Raw genomic sequence first — 17093 nt, forward strand, 5'->3', positions numbered from 1 at the left:
AAGAAATTCATAGATTTATTGCGTCGCCATTTCAAAAGCAAATGTCATTATTTTACAACCGTTTCGAATAAATCAAAATATTACAATATCCAAATAAACTTAGAAGCTTCCAAAATAAAGTAGACTTAAATTAATCAGAACGACTATGCGCACGGAAACCAAGGTTTTCAGCTTCTTCCTCATTAGGATTTAACTCGATCGAATCGTACGACACTTCTGTTCCATCTTCGGTACCTGGCGTTCGAGTTACCAGGGCAACATAGTACCGTGAGCGATGACGCTCAGTAACCAAAACCCACCCGAACCCATAACTTACAAGCAGCAAGAAAATATAATTAAAGTGCATTGACATAACATAAATAGAGAACAATTAATCATTTTATTACTATTCTTCAACCTAAGTGAAATCTTGGATCTTATCCACAGATCCGCTCCTACCCATAACCTCTGGCACAAACACTGGTGTGGTCCGACTCCCCTTTTCCAGATCCGGATGAAAGATACCTAAGTTATATACCCGATATCCCATCCGCGACCATAAGTTCGGATAAAACTTCACCGGCAACGCTCAAGCGCCGTCTAGCCCAGGTTGTGACGCAAGCACAATGCCACCCTTATGTCCCGCCCCAACATCCGAGAGCCGACCACCACCATGCCGTACCCAGGGTTCGTAAATCCATACTTTCAACAGATCACCACCAATCAACCTCCAACAATTCAATTCCCGGATTCCTTGTCCGGAATCCCAATCACAGTCTCTCACTTTATTCAATTTTTCTGTTAACCATATTTCACATCTAAGATGATAAATCCGCATATCGCAACCATCCCAGGAACCTATTTGTCCAATCTAACAGTACAACAACATTTCACACAGTGCAACATTTTTCGAAACATGCTCACAGACTACCAGCAATTAAATTCGCAATAATGACAAATCATGCAATAAAGCTAAACACGTATTAATTTATCATATGTTCAATTTAATCATGCAATTCAATGATCCAACTAAACATACTATCATGCTAAAATTATTTAACCGTGCGATAACCCTAATCATGCGATTCAAACAAATTACGTTGTTCCTTTTATTTTCTCTTTTATTATTCCAAGCTAAAATCCACGTTTACTCTTAATCATCTCGGGGTGTTGACGGTATTAGAAAAATTCGCATTTACAACCAAACTTGGATCGCCTCGGAACTAATTAATGTTGGGACTTATATTAATTGATTCCAATACACTAGAGTTAGATTTATAAGCTAAACAACTTGAGGGACCAAACTGTAATTTTTCCAAAACATTTCAATATTTCCAGCGGCTGCCTTTCTTTCTTTTCTTTTTTTTTTAAACAAAACAGGGCAGTGTTCGAACAAAGTGGTTTCCAGCCCGAACTCGGCCGGCGACGTCGGGTTTAGTTATTATCATACGGAAACACGAAACAATCAATACGGAATATAATTTATATTTAGGGAGGCGAGTTCCGAACTACCTCTCGTCCGGCGAAACAGTTTTCGGAGAGATTTCAGGACGGGTCGGAGTGGCGGCGGCTCGGTCGAAAGGTGGTAGTGTACGGCAGTGGAGATGCCTCCGGATGGTGATGAGAGGTGGCGGAGCTCGGCTGCTTTCCGGACTGATTTCCAAGGCTGCGATTGGAGCTGTTTTGGAGCCGGATCGAGACCCAGTTCGGTGCTGGTTTGAATGGGTTTTGAAGCTGATTTGGAAATGGAAAGAAGCTGGTTTGCCGAGCTATTCGGACCAGAACATGGCGGCTTTTGGAGCTGAATCGCAGCGGTTCTGGACTGGAATGCAGCTGATTTTTGGGGCTGAAAGGAGCTGTTCGGAACTGGTATTTCACGAGCTGTTTTGGTGTGCTTAAACAGAGTTGGAACAAGGCTGTAACGGGCTGATTTTTAGAAGTTGGATTGGGTGAGTTGAGTTCAGTTGCGACAGTAGGGGGAAGAGGTGGTGGAAGAAATGGAGAAGTAGGTGTGAACTAATCTCTCCCTCCACTAATCTCTCTCTCTCTCTCTGCCGAAAGGTTGAGAAATTGGCTGGGAACCAGAAAAGGGAATGGAGAAGGGGGAATATATATTTGGATTTTGGATTTTTGCATGGGGGACAATAGCCTGTGGTTAATCATGTGTTGTCGAATTTTGATTGGAGGAGAATGAGGAGATTCTTTTTTTTTTTTTTTTTTTTCTTCTATTTGTTTCAGCCGAAAGTATGAAATGGAGAAATGAGATTGGGTTGGAAAAAATGATCTGGTGCAACACATGCACACACTAGGAAAATCTCTCTTCAGGCGTGCGCGCATACAAATGATTACGGAATAAAATTTGGTGTGACAATATAAATAATTTTTTGCATTAAATAAATTAACAAAAATAGTATTTTTGTTTTGATAATAATAATTATTATTTATTAAAAATACCGGGTCTTTACAATTATGGTTGGAACTCCCTACTAAGAGCATCCACACTTGAATAATCAAAAGTTGCCACATCATTTTTTGATTATCTATTTAAGGAGTTGCTAAGGTTAGCAATGTAAAGGTCCACAATGGTACAATCAAAATTGAATAACCAAAACTTGCCACATCACCTTTTCAACTTTTAAAATTTAGAAATTGTGACATAGAAAATATATTTTTAAAAAATAGTTTGCAATCTATTAAAAACAGGTTATTAGAAAATGGAAAAATGGTTTTTTGAAAACTTTGATTTAAAAAAAATAGTTTTTGAGAAAAAAGTTTAAAAAAGCAGATTTTGAATAAAAAAAGTTTTTGAAAAAGGAGTTTTTTTTTAGTTTTGGGAAAAATAGTTTTAATAAAAAAACTATTTTGAAAAAAAATTGTTTTTGCAAAAAAAAAAAAACTATTTTTAAAAGTATTTTTCTTAAAAACATGTTGATAATAGAAGAGAGAAAATGTTTTTGGTAATGATGGTGTACTTGATTGAGAAAATGTGGAGATAATTAAATTTGATTATTGGCAAAAGGTTGCTAGTTTTGATTATCCGATAGCTAAAATTTGATGAGTTGCTAAGATGTTTGAGTTGCTAAGATGTTGCTATGTTTAGTTATTCCAATGTGAGCTCTTTTTTGAGCAAATGTTGCTAACCTTAGTAACTTTTTGGTTTTGAATATACAACTATGGATGCTTTACTCTAATATTGTTCGTTGGATCAAAGTGGTAAGAGAATTCGAAACTATTTTGTTCCACTAAACTTTTTCTAAAAATTATGGTTGTGTCCTTATTTGAATTTTATTGTGTTTGTTAGTTTTATGTCAAACTTTTTTTACTTATTGATTTGTCTCAATGAGACGAATTGGAAAAGTATTTTTTTTTGTTGTACTTTTACTCAAATATTTTGAAAAATAACCACTTTTAAGTTTTAAAAAAAAAGTCAAAAAACTTAGACCTTTTTTTGCTAAAATAGTGGTTCTTTTCCAAAATATTTGGGTAAAAGTAAAAAAAAAAAAATCCTTTCAAGGTGGACAACCAAAAAAGTAGGGAAAAAAAAAATTCAATAGTGGTTCTATTCCGGTGTTAGTTTTTACTTGAACTAAATAATTATCATTATTCAGATAATTTATTCTGTCGCACATATCCATGGATATATTGGTCACTTAAAAAAATAGGATGAACATTACTTAAATTTATTTGCGATCCATACCAGGTCAACCCTAATGACCCGAACCATTCATTTTGTAAGCTTTCATAAATGCTTTGATCAAATCATACATCTTTTTTTTTGTCTAGATTGTGAACCAAAATTCTAAAGCAAGACACTGTCATTTGATCGAATACAAACAAATATAGAGATTAGCTAATTTTTTTGCTTGAATCGTTCAAAATGAAGCCCTAAATGAAAGTATTTTTATTCTCGAAGTAAAAACCCAAGTTGAACGATGCAAAAGTAATTTACATCTAATTTTTAGGTGGATGAACAAAAAACACTCGAACGAAAAAAGAAGAACAAAATAACACTCTACACAAACCTAAAACTCCCAATCATTATTCACGTCGCAAGACGCAAGTCACCGTCGCATCGCCAACAACCATCGGCTCATGGGTATGTGTACTGTTGTTGGAGCTTGGCTATTGTTGAAGTTCTTGTTTCATAGTGTCCCCGCTACTACATATTTTTGACTCCGCCACTTTAGCTGGAATGGACAATGACCTGCATATCACTTCGCATTTAATTTTTTACTGGCTTCGGCACCACACCAGCTAAAGTTCCGAAGCAAGTAAAAAATCAAATGCGAAGTGATATGCGGGTCATTGTCCATCCCATTGTCACTATGTGCAGGTCATTTGCTGGGACCTGTCAATGCCAAATCAGATGCGAAGTGATATGCGGGTCATTGTCCATCCCATTGTCACTATGTGCAGGTCATTTGCTGGGACCCATCAATGCCAAACGCGAAATGAAACATGGATTCCCATAATGGGTCCATGATGTGGATGATTTGACGTATGCTTATCCTTCTTCCTCAAATACTGTAACTAAAAACAAAACTTGGTCCCGAAAGGGCTTGAATTGTTACTTTTTGACTTAATTTACGCATACTTCGATTAATTCTGAGAGATAAATTACACTATTTATCTACGGGATTCCAATTAAACTTAGAATTGTATGAATTAGCCCTAAAAAAATCGATAGCACCGAAAAAATTTTGAACTCTAGGATTCCGTAAGTTCCACGCCTAGATCACTAGGCTTGCACTTGAATAATTCAAGTTGAATTGGTACTTTATTAAGCAGATCGACAAAGAGGGATGATCACAATACACACAGTACTAGAGATGTTGCTGTGGAGAAAGGATAATCTTAAAATAACATTCCCTTTTATCTCCAAAACTTAAGTAAACAATGCTCTAATGATCACTTGTAATGATCTCATGATCTGATCTATTAATCTTTTTAATGGATATGGGATAAATTAAAGAAGGAAGTCATTAGGCAACTTGACCTCATAGGATGAGATCTCCGACCCATTATTAATTGTTCTTGTACTACTACGTGGGTACTTGGTATGAGAAATGCTAAGTGCAAAGAAAAGACCTTTCAAATGTATATAAATGGCTCAGATGCACTGCATAGTCAATCTGGGCCGTTCATGTACACTTTAAGGGTCTTTTCTTTGCCAATTTTCTTTGTCCCTAGCACTCTTCTCAACTAAAGAATTGCCGCAACATACACTATCTGAGTCACTCCTGATTTCCTAACAGTTCAATAAAACTGTGCAGTGATATCCTACCTACAAAATTCGTCTACGTAATTTCTTATGAGTACGGCCACATAAAAATACCACATAGTACTCCAGAAGCGACAGTAAAATATCTTGCTTTCATTTGTCTACTACTATATATTATGCCAAACCTGAGCTTTTAATACCCAAACACCACCAAAACGTTCGGCAACTCCTGTTGCACTTTCCTTCTAGTAATATATAACCACCCATAAATCAATTTTCATCTCGATGTAGATGCATGACAAGTGCTCCCATGAGTGAGTTCCTTCTTCCGGAAAAAAATCCCAAAATCATAGCGCATGGTCTTCAACTCGGCTGATTATTGCGTGCTCCCGAAGCATGATCACGTAATACTGAAATGGTTCGAAGCATCACAGGGTTATAATGATTTAGAGTATCACAGGGTTTGTGCTCCGAAACTATTGTATAATTACTCATAGGACTCTCAATGTTTATTCTTTTCCCCCATCAAAGAAAAAGATCATCACTGGGTGGGCCAAGATAAACCTTAAACCACTTTTCCTTTATCTTCAACAAACAAATCCTTTCGCGGTTCAAAAAAAAAACCAAATCCTTTCCCCTCTTTCAATACCTTTATTTATTTTATTTTATGTCTTTTAATCAATCCAGTCCCACTAATTATGACCTCATATTCTCATCTTCTATCCGACTGCTACGTTAGTGGAGAGCCTTAATCCCTCTAATTCCCACTCCTCCAATGGTAAAGGAACAGGGTAGTCTCTTTCTTTTACTTTGTTTATTTCCCCTTTGTATTTTTGTTTGAGTGGCTTTCAGTTTCTATCTTTTAAACATTTTTTAATATATTAAATTAATTGGTCCATTATCATGCACAACTGTCATGGGCCATGAGGCTCTCCATATCTTTCCCTCATTTGGTTCGACAATCAGGGTGTTCAGGCCAGTTTACGCATATCTTAACTAGTCTTTTCTTTCGTCCTGTTCAAAAGCAGGTCATTCACGCCAGAATTAAGAAATTCATAAGAAATTATTTTCTTCCGGACCTAACCCAATAAACGAACCTTCGTGCATGGAGCAAATCCACTAATCAATCGGACCAACCCTGAGGCTGGGGCTCCAGATAAGGCTTATTGAGTCATTGATACCAAAAATGGCCCCCTCTCCCAAATACTCCAATCCTTACTGCTTTCGGCTTAAGCACGATAGCCAATATTCCTCCGTGTGAGACTTCTTCCGCTTGCAGCTGTCGAGTGAACGAATCTGGTCAAAAAAACAAAACCAAATACCACAAGAGAACAAGTCAGCTGGGCCATCACCAGTCACCACCAACTCTCGATGGCTTCATCCAAGATTAAAAGAAGCACAAATATCGTCGTAGCATTAAATACTTGCAAGACAAAATAAGCTGCTAATATCATGATATTTTTCCATCATAGTCTTAGAATTTCTGATAAATAGTGCTAAAACTATTGAAAAGCATAAGTAAAAAATAATCAAATCAGGCTAAAAGGTTTGCCAACCAATGCAACCTTAACTTCTTGGAATGAAGAAGCCAAACAATGCATTCAAGCAGAGCATGTTCTTGGTTATGCCTCAAGCATTTGTCAGTGCAGAGGACGATACCTTGTTGATAGAACCATATATCGGCTTTGGCAGAAGTATGCGCTATGCCAAGGTTTTAAACAGCGGCTGCTACATGCATCGGCCGCTAAGCATCAGTTTTTGACTATCTAATCCGGTTTACACACCATCATACCGGAGATACTCAAAATTCCCATGGGTTATCGGTTTTTATACCCATCGAATATCGCTTAGCTCAAGCAACAAATGGTGATACTCCCGCTATAGGTTGATTCTCAGTACTAATCGCTTAGCTCAAGCAAGAAATGTTGATACTCTAACTATCGCTTTATGAGCTCTAGATATGATTTTCTCATTAAAGTGATTTTAAGAAATTCATGGCCGCTACAACTTGATTACCTTTACGTATCATTTGACACTCCTGATATCATACTGCTCCTGATACCGTTACACAAACTACTACTATCCACTGTTATTTAAAATGGCACCACCCTTCCTTCTCGCAGGCTAACAAGGTTTCGGGGGTGGTCAATCAAGATGTCGATGTCACAAGTTCACTACTACTTGTTCCAGCCGCACGGTTGACAGTTCATACTAAACTAACAAGTGACAACTATCTCTAGAGCCATTTAATGCACGTGAGTCTATATATATCAGACAGTTCCAAACATAGTTGTGTCCAGACTCTGGAAGTTGTGATTGGCAGCAATGAAATAGTTCTCCCTAGAAGTTAATTTCTCTCCAAAAGCACCAAACAAACCACAAAACCGAACCTACAACAGAGCAAAAGCGATTATTAATGTTTAACTTCTTTTTCACTAAGAATTACTCACAAAGTACTAGTGGTAATCCCCGGATTTCTCAGGTCCTTCCTTTCTTGGAGTCATCCTGAGATATGCTTAAATCTGTTTCATCACCTGCAAATCGAAACAACAAACAGAGTCAGAAATCCTGCATATACAGAAAGAGATACAGGAATGGACAGATACAAATACGGATACATGTAATAGGTACAATGAATAAACAAGATAAATATTCACACAATAACAAAAAAAAAAAAAACCCTCTTGCCGTTCAAAGAAACAAAACCAATCACGGAATCCCTAAGAAGGGGAAAAATTAGGGAGAAAAGACTGACGCATACAATGATCGGAAGAAAACAAGTGAGGAAACAGGATTGGATGATGTGACGCACGAGAATCAAAGAGTACAGGACACGCATAACGGAAAGAGGTATCAAAATCAAATAACTGCGGATAACGTGGCACGCATTACGAAGAATCTGGCGGCAAAGCAGAAAAAGGCATCTCCGTTAACGAATAGCCAATTTTCCATCTCACCGAATTACGAATACGTTACGAAGACGGAACGATATTGAAAGACTAAAAATCCTGTGTAACGGCGGATACATGAAATAAATGGAACACCATCACAAATCGAAAAAATAGGACTGAACAATTGCATTCATTTCAAGCCACGGATCATAAAAAGCAATCCTAATGAAAAAAATTTACAGTCCATTTTTTTTACATCCATTATAAAATCTCAATCCCTCTTTTGTGGATTAGATTTTGATTCTTCGATTAAACCTAGTAGTAGTACTATATTCATTCAACTTTATAAACGTCCACTGAAAATTCCAGTCCAGGTCCTTCGAATTTAAGCAGTGTTATTGCCAGTGGTTGCCGTTGTGAACAAGGTAGACAGGCCTAGTAGGGTTTCCCTGATAGTACTGAGGAACCTTTCCGGTGGCAAGTTTATCGTAACACTGGGGGTACGGATACGACGGACACCGGTACGGAGATGCTATGGGCTTGGCTATCTGGTGGACGCACTGGTTTGAAAGCTTAGAAGGCGAGCCAATGGAGTAGATCGAAGAAGATTTCGGCGACGCCGCTGTGGTGGTGGAAGGGGGAGGAGAAATCTTTTTGACGGATCTCAGAGGAGAGAGGAACGCCCTGATTTTGGGAGACGCGGCTCGGTCGTACTCCTCGATGAGATTGGCTAGATCTTCGTCTGAGGTGATCGAGACCAACGCGTCCAGGTCTTCCGATGGTAACTGACACCTCAGACTCACCGAGGTACCGCACATCTCCACCAGTTTCACCATTAGCTCTGTAATCACACACACACACACACGATCATCCATATGTGTACAGAAACAGGTTTCCAACTAAACGAACAGCAACAAATTACGAGAAAACACGTGCAATTTTCGAAGAATATTTGAATGACTGAAAACGGGGGGGGGGGGGGGGGGGGGGGGGAAAGTGAACTGACCGGAGAAGGAGATGGAGCGGTCGACGGCGAGGACGCGGGTCTGGCCTCCGTGGTAGCGGAGCATGCCGTCGGGGTAGCGGGGGAGGATTTTGCCGCCGTAGCTGCAGAGGAACTTGACGGCGGCGGCGTTGGGTTTGAGGGAGAGGTTGTGGGTATTTAGAGAAGGTCCGACCATGGTTTTTTTTTTGGAGGGTCAAGTTGTTGAGATTTTGAAAAGGGAGGAGAGAGAGGAAGAGAGAGGGAATTGAAGAAGGCGAGAGGCGGAGATGGCTTGCGTCTTCTCAAGCCTATGTGAGGTACCATTGGACGGTTATTTATAGGGGTGGAAGGAAGGAGGGGGAGGGTAGAATGGGAATTGGGGAGCGCAAAGGTTTACGTCAGTTGTTAAACTGTTACAGAAGATTCCCGTAATACGTGGACCCCAGGGATAGAGTATTGCTTTTTCAAAAGAGAATTCAGGAATTTTTAATAAAGTCAAGATTACATTCATACTTGAGTTTGACTCGTGGTTACTTCTTCTACTGTTAAAGAATTACTCGTGGTTGTTCAGATATCGTTTGATATAGTTTCGGAACATTTCAGTGTTAGAATATAACAAGATTACAACACTTAATTTGTTTCTAGACAAATGCATTCTGAAATCACATCAACCAGTATATTTTCAACAGTATTTTGTTGTTGAAAGATTTTTTGAACGTGTTCTAAATTAAATATGAACTTATTGGATCATCAAACTAGGACCTAGAAAAGACCCACAAACGGGAAAATTAAACTGGACAGTCCAGTCCATTTTCGTGGATGGGAAAGGATCATCCTCCAATGAATCAAATAGTAAATGAATAGATCTCTCTTTGTTAAAAAAAATAAAATAAAATCTCTCTCTCTCTCTCTCTCTCTCTCTCTCTCATATATATATATATATATATATATATATATATATAGACACATACACACACCTTCAATGTTGTCAAGGCCACCACGTGTATGCCTTAATCTGCAAGTACCTCTTCCAAGGATCACAATTCATAGAGTAGGTGTATGGTGAAGGCCATGTCCCGCCGATATTGGAGTCGTATTCCTCCATAAATCCCCACAGGGAATCATTGTGCATGGCACGTGGGCCCCTGTATGCATGTAGTACTAGCCAGATCGATAGATAATTAATAATCCTCATTTTGTCCATTCATGCATACAATCTCTATGGCCATGGTTGATAGCATCACCGAGCTGTTCGTTCGTCAATTTGATAGTTCAGATCTCATTTCTATCGTGTAGCATCTGAGCCGATCATTATCGAGATGAAATTTGAATCATTGAATTATCGAACGGACGGTTCGAATGGTACACAGCACGATGATATCTGTACGACTCTTGATTGGGAAGAACATATCCGTTTGTGAGAGAGTAGACCAAGAGGCTTGCGCCTTGGACATTCAATTTTTCCTTTTTAAATTAGGAGTCTTCAAATTTTACAAGGCGTAATCCTATGAATAAAAAATAAGCCCATTACCATGAATAAACCTTACAAACACGAATGCAAACTGAAGTGCTGAATTATTTGACATCGATGGATGGTTATTTTCCAAATGCATGGATTAAATATAGAATTCTATTGATTTTTTTCGTCACACAATTGTTCTTGGGAGAGAGAGCTTTTCAAAGTTGAAATGGATTAAAATCTATCTTCGCTCGACCATGTCACAAGAACGTTTGAATGTGTTAACTATGCTATATATATATACACACACACACAGTAGTTTTCCTATCAAGTATCTCGAATTTTAAACAAAATCCGCACCACCACTCAGCTATTGGATCGTGTTTCAATGGTTTAGATTTTAATGAAATTTTTTCGGAGAAAAGTTAATTGTGACCGAACATAAACCTTCCGCAGATCCGAACCATTGAAAACATAATCCAACGACTGAGAGGAGAGGTGCGGATTTTGTTTAAAATCCGGGAGGATTGATAGAAAACCACTGTGTGTGTACACACACATACATATATTGAAAAGAAAATTGCATGAAACATTAATTGGGGTAATAATTACAGTACTATTTTTATTGCTAAAAATGCAACAAGAGTTATACTTTTACGTTCTTGTAATAATAACTACTTTTGGAAATCCAATCTACCTTATCATATGTTTGTTATTCATTTTTAGATTGATTTTCTGATTATTTTATCTGTTTGTAACACTACTAATTAAAGGGCACAACTTTGAGGTTTGCCTCAGGCCCTCAAAATGTCCAGACGGCTCTGGGGTGAAATATATAATGGGAAATAAAAAGTTTGTACTAAGAGTGGTATTGCTATTTGCTAATACATTATTAATATAATAGACCAAAAAACATATTAATATGCTAGTAATTAATTCTCTCTTGGACTATATGGTTGTGATTTTATTCAGAAAACAAATTAATGTGCTATTATAGCATATAAGACGTTAGAAATACATTATCTAATATAAGGGCCTACGTGGAACCCAGTATATTTCCATATATAAGTAATCCTCCATACCAACATTCCAACGCCCCATAGCAATTATTAAACATGGTATACCTACTTATTTATGTTTCCTAGAATCAAGTGTCCACGTCAGTAAATGCGTACATCTCGATCAATAACGAGACTTTAAAAATACAGACTTGACAAACCTCGAGTGGTCCCAAAACTTTCTTCCTGGTTCTGAGATTCGAACATGTGAGCTCGATCGGAAGGTGAACGAACCCCTTACGTGTTTGTCGCTTCCACTCAACGTGTATGGTTTAAGTGCTGCCACTCTCCCACTCCCACCCAACCTATGTAGACGTATGTTAAGCCAAGCTCATTAGGGTCCAGGGAGTTAGTTAATTAATTAGTTGGTAGTCTAATCTGTTTCGTTCTAAAGAGAAACTTTACACGATTATAGTAGGTGCTATATATGTCTTGCAGTTCTTGTGGTTCACAAATGTTTCTGCCTCTTTGTCTCGAAAAAATCTATCTACGACGACATTACTCATTCGGTGTGGAGAGGTTCTATAAATATCTAAACTCTACATTAATTTTTTGAGATTAAATTCTTTCCACTTTTTCATCATCATCTTTTTCGGTCTTACCGTGTGTTTATTGTTGATCTGAACAGTTCATTTTGTAGACCCCACATAATAGTGTATCCATGCAAAAAATAAACTTGATCGGACATTAATAAAAGTATCAAAAATTGAATTTTACTTTGTAAAATGCACAGTTTATCTTTGTTATTATTGACAGAAATTAAATCGTCCATTTTATCAACCAAAATTCGAATTTTGACATATCTATCGACTTTCGATGAAGATGATTTTTTGCATGGCAATACTATACTAGGAGTCTTATAATATGAACGGTTCAGATTATAATAATAGATGCATGGTGCGGCCTATAATAGACGGTGGTGAAAAAGTGGGATTGTACACCCGCGGTGAGATTTGTTCTCCTAACTTTTTACCCAAGTTAATACCCTTGCTCATGGCATCTTTCTGACGATGGTTTCCTTCTTTTTTCCCTCAGTAAAAAGGTGTGTTGGTGCGTGACCACCATATACAGTTGATCCCTTTGATGTGATCACAGGGGAATCCAGGCCAGCCGTCCTGGAATGTTTGGCTTTGACCTATAGATGACCTGGTCAGGGAGAGAATATTTGTCCACAATCATGTATATTGCGGAAACCATCACCAGAACTCCATCGGAATTCAAGTGAACATAATGCCTCCACAACCCAACCATCTGGTCCTAAGTAGACTCAATCACTCAAACTTAGGACCGATGGGAGGAGGAGGCCAGGTTTTAAGGTTTTAACCCAGCTGCCTCAGCCGCTAAAACTACCACCCCGGTGGTTCTGATGATGGTTTCGTTCTCTAGCACTGTATTCTGTGAAATCTGCTGCCTAATTTCAGGGTTTTTTTGGCTGATATTCGACTGTCTGTTGTCCTGCATTTGATTGGTTAGGTTAATCCAGGGGAACAGTGCTCCTAATAATGGCTCCCACTTGGAACATGTTATGTGTCCAACCGTCCATGCAAGTGGATCCCACACTTAAGGTGGAGTGAGTACTCTATGATCTTGCACATCCAATTCCAAGTTGAGTACGTGATTATCTAGTGTTCCTAAAGCAATGTACGCCATGCACCAGGAGCCTCTATTATCACACTTTTACATGGAGTTCAAACACTTAATTCAGGGCTCTGTGCAATCGTACGGCGGTAGAGATCTTTGGAGCACCACACAACGGTGCTCCAAGAACAAGTAATAATTTTTCCAATTCCAAATCCACCTTGTCATTCACCTCTCATTTCAATTTTTCTCTCTCATTCTATTTAGGTATTCTGTCAAAAGGGCCCGAAGCATATCCCACCATTATCCCCTTATCCTTTTGAAGAATCATGTACTTTGCTTGGTTCATTTAGATGCCTGTGGCATCCACTTCATGAGCATTACCGGCCAGCAAAATAAAGTAAACAAGTCAATTATCGTGTGGTCAATTTTATCGGAAAGAAAGCGCCAAATCTGCCTACATGCATGTTGCGATCAATTAAACAGCTCCAATCAGCTAGGAATCATCAGAAAGAACGCGCCAGAACCTAGCCGCGACCACAGTATCTTTCTTCTCCGTTAGGGTTTCACACCCTTAATTATGAGGCGGTGGGAAGGGAAGGCCTCTATACTTTTATCTTCTTCTTTTTTTTTTTTCGGTTTCTTCAGATCAATAACTTGTCGTTTAATTTGTGAGAGTCTTGTCACTTATTTTCTCGCGAGTGTAATTAGTTTCGTCTCTGGATGAATATTTGTCTACAGATTGGGTTCTTTCGGAGACGATATTGCTTCACAATGATATCCCTGTCAATAGTACGTGCTCTTACCCTGCATGATGTTTTCGGCTGGACAACTCGTGGAGGCTCGTTAGATTTGTAGTTTTTTTGAAAGTTCAATGATGTGTTCATATTTGGTTAGAGTCCATCTGATCTTGTCTGTGTGTTTGTTGTCATTTACCTTTAGCTAGCACTTTATCTCTTTTGTTGGCATTTGTTGTCATGTACCTTCGGCTAACACTTTATCTCTTTTTGAGACTGCTAATTCTAGGTATAAGTATACATCAGATCGCGGGTGCCGCTGTTTGTGTCAGACTCAACGTCTGACATCGACTGCCTTGTATTTTTCTCATTTACAATAGTTAGATGCATGATTGGTTTGATTTTGTTTAATATATTCATAATAAACTCCGTTATGTAAGTATCGCTTGACTATTATCTATAAAATCTTCTCTATTTTGTCAAGAAAAAGAGAGAGTTCATGATCGTATCCAACGCCTATAGGCCATGGAATAACATTTTTAAGAGTGTTTGATGGGTATATCCACATTTTTCCTGTTTGGGTCAGGGTGAAGAACACTTTGAATTCCCTTTACTAGTTGATTTTGGAATTAGAGATATGCCGTTAAAATCCGGGGCCTTACAATTGCTTTTCCACGTAAGCATTGGGCCCCAGAGGAAAAAATCTAAAGCAGACGTTAGGGTGGGCAAGAAATTTTTCGGTGCCGGGTGGGATATATTCCACGTGGTACCCGCTTAGTACATCTGAGTTGTCTAATATACTACTTTTGGATGACTTGAATTGAAATCATTCTTTCTCATTTTTCTCTCTTAAAATCTGAACTGTCCAAAAACACAATAGACGGTTCGGATGCGCCTAGTGGGTACCACATAGTACCTGCCTGTAAAATTTTCTATTGTGGGCTGGCGGCTGGTCCATCCTTAATCACATAATTCTTTAAAATAGCATCTGCTCGCACTCACAATCATCACTCTGCATTTGCCGCTCGCGCTCTCAATTCTCGCGCTGCAAATTTTAGTCATTTCATAGATTTTTTAAAAACGTTTTCACGTTCGCGCTTTCACGCCCGCATGCATTATGTGACTTATCTATTTTTACGGGGCAATCCAAGTTGGGACTGCGGCCTGATCGGCTGTCGTTTTGTGAGATTTTTCAAAAGGGTGTGAGACCACACGTGTCACCACCATTGACGTGCTATTCGTATGAATCGTATTTGACCGGTGTACAGGGATGCTAACTGGTGTAGCAAAAATTATTCAATACTTTCGGTATATATGAACAGTATACTCCCTCATCTCATATAACATATGGAGTCCACATGAGGAACACATAATGTATAAGAGGAGAGAGTATACTGTTTATATACTCTAGAAATATTGATTAATTACTCCTGGTGTAGACCGGTGTATAGGCCTACCAAGTCATTTTGACATTTCAAGTTAAGGCCCAAAATTTACGGTTTTTTTTTTTTTCCTTTAGATTTCAAATTTGAAATTTCTCATGTGCTATTACCTCTATTGGAGCCAATTCATACAAAATTTTGCTCGAACTCTAATTGGACAACTCGTAAGTAGGCGGAGGGATGTAGCCTGCATTGGGTGTTAATTAGTATCCAGGTTAATTGTTGGGCGCTAATTAGTCCTTCAGAATCTAGAACTTCCTTTGAGGAGATAAAACTGTTTTCATGTGGCATTCATTGATACATATCCGATCAAGAACTAGGGAATGGTGTTGTGCACATTTCAACAGTTGATCTCGGCAATCAACGGTCTAGATATTTTAGGTCCGCAGTGTTGTTGTGGCTTTTGTGGGTCTTCCCTGCCTCCCACTTTGATGTTCATGTTTTAGATCTTGCAATGAGAAAACTAACCATATTAGTAACAATTATTTTAATCAGATATTCACAACACATGATCCCAATTCATTTTTCAAAATAACTTGTTTTTGAAAGTATGTTTATTAAAATTCAATCTTCATAATTTTCAATAAGATTGATATCCTTCACAAACTCTAAAAATAGAAAGATTACCATCACTGAAGACTCAGAGAAGAAAGCACCAAAACCACAACAATACCACCCCAAGGGGTTGGTAGGGTGGTATTGGTCTGCGACTTCAATATTTGCTCCATCTTAAGATTTCAGGTTCAATACTCCTTGTCAATAACTCTTGGGCCACCTCACTTGGAGTCACTTCTATGCGTAAACGTGTGAACTAGCTGTGGGAGAGGCTGCAAGGATTAGTCCGAGGTGCATGCAAGTTAGCTCGGGACACCCTACATTCTATAAAAATAAAAAAAATAAAAAAACCCACAACAATACGATGCAGCTTCTTTTAGGAAGTGAAGAGGAGTTGTCTAGCTGGTTTCAATAATCTACTGCATGCCAAATTTTGGAACATGTATATGGTCCTGCATGCATGCCTTTGGACCCTACTAGGCTAGCTAGAATCTGGTGGTCTCATAAACTGCCCAGGGATAAGGACTTTAGGAGGACGAAATGGTGCATGTCCTATGATTAGAAATGCATTAATATATATAATTTTGGAACCAACTGGGTTTATCTGAATTGTTAGAGCAGCAGATGGTATAGTCATACAATCTTAAGAGAGTGAACACAGAACGGTAAATCGGAACTAGGGGATGCCGAGATGAAATCTCAAATCTGAACCGTTAGATTGCTGAACGGACGGTCTAGATATGCACGGTGCCGCACGGCACCTTCCCATAAGTAATTACTAATATGTGCAACAAGAAGAAATACATGTTTTCCGATAATTAGTAGGGTCAAAGCTCCGAGCAGTCTCATTTAAGAAGAGGAGGAAAAAAATGGTTCGAATCAAAACTATAAATTGATATAATTAATAGTCAGGATTTGCTAAAGCGCAGTTTATTCTTACCGGTAAGAGTCTCTCGTGAGGAAATGCGAACTATTAATTGCAACAATGAAGATCTAAATTTGGGATTGTCCCGTTCAATCCAAATTTAACGCATGTATGATATTTTGTTTCGGTCTTCGCACCCTCACAAAAGTGAGTCAATAGTACTGTCCATCCACAATCTGCAAGAAATTTTTGTGGGGGTCCAAATTGTAGTGGCTTTTGTATTCTTTTGCACGACGTTTGAAACTTGTAATGAGAATACACTG

The 17093-nt window shown here is 38.4% G+C and overlaps 1 protein-coding gene and 1 long non-coding RNA gene across 2 annotated transcripts; both read right to left on the reverse strand.

The window, feature by feature from the left end:
- LOC131311648 (uncharacterized) lies at positions 1 to 2217 on the reverse strand. The gene is made up of 2 exons (XR_009195523.1): positions 1492 to 2217; positions 1 to 234 (listed from the first exon to the last, which is right to left on the reverse strand). It is a non-coding gene; the product is annotated as an uncharacterized LOC131311648 (long non-coding RNA).
- Positions 2218 to 8250: 6033 nt separating this feature from the next.
- LOC131311649 (uncharacterized) lies at positions 8251 to 9381 on the reverse strand. The gene is made up of 2 exons (XM_058339173.1): positions 9098 to 9381; positions 8251 to 8932 (listed from the first exon to the last, which is right to left on the reverse strand). Exons 1-2 carry the CDS (start codon positions 9270 to 9272, stop codon positions 8487 to 8489), a joined length of 621 nt encoding a protein of 206 aa, XP_058195156.1. The 5' UTR covers positions 9273 to 9381; the 3' UTR covers positions 8251 to 8486.
- Between the last annotated feature and the right edge of the window lie 7712 nt (positions 9382 to 17093).

Source organism: Rhododendron vialii, chromosome 12a (assembly GCF_030253575.1).
Source record: "Rhododendron vialii isolate Sample 1 chromosome 12a, ASM3025357v1".
NCBI classification, from domain to species: Eukaryota; Viridiplantae; Streptophyta; class Magnoliopsida; order Ericales; family Ericaceae; genus Rhododendron; species Rhododendron vialii.

Coding starts and splice junctions, on each gene's coding strand:
- LOC131311649 (XM_058339173.1), bottom strand. CDS start 9,272: ATGGTCGGACCTTCTCTAAATACCCACAACCTCTCCCTCAAACCCAAC. Junction 8,933..9,097: donor CCGCTCCATCTCCTTCTCCG/GTCAGTTCACTT, acceptor GTGTGATTACAG/AGCTAATGGTGAAACTGGTG.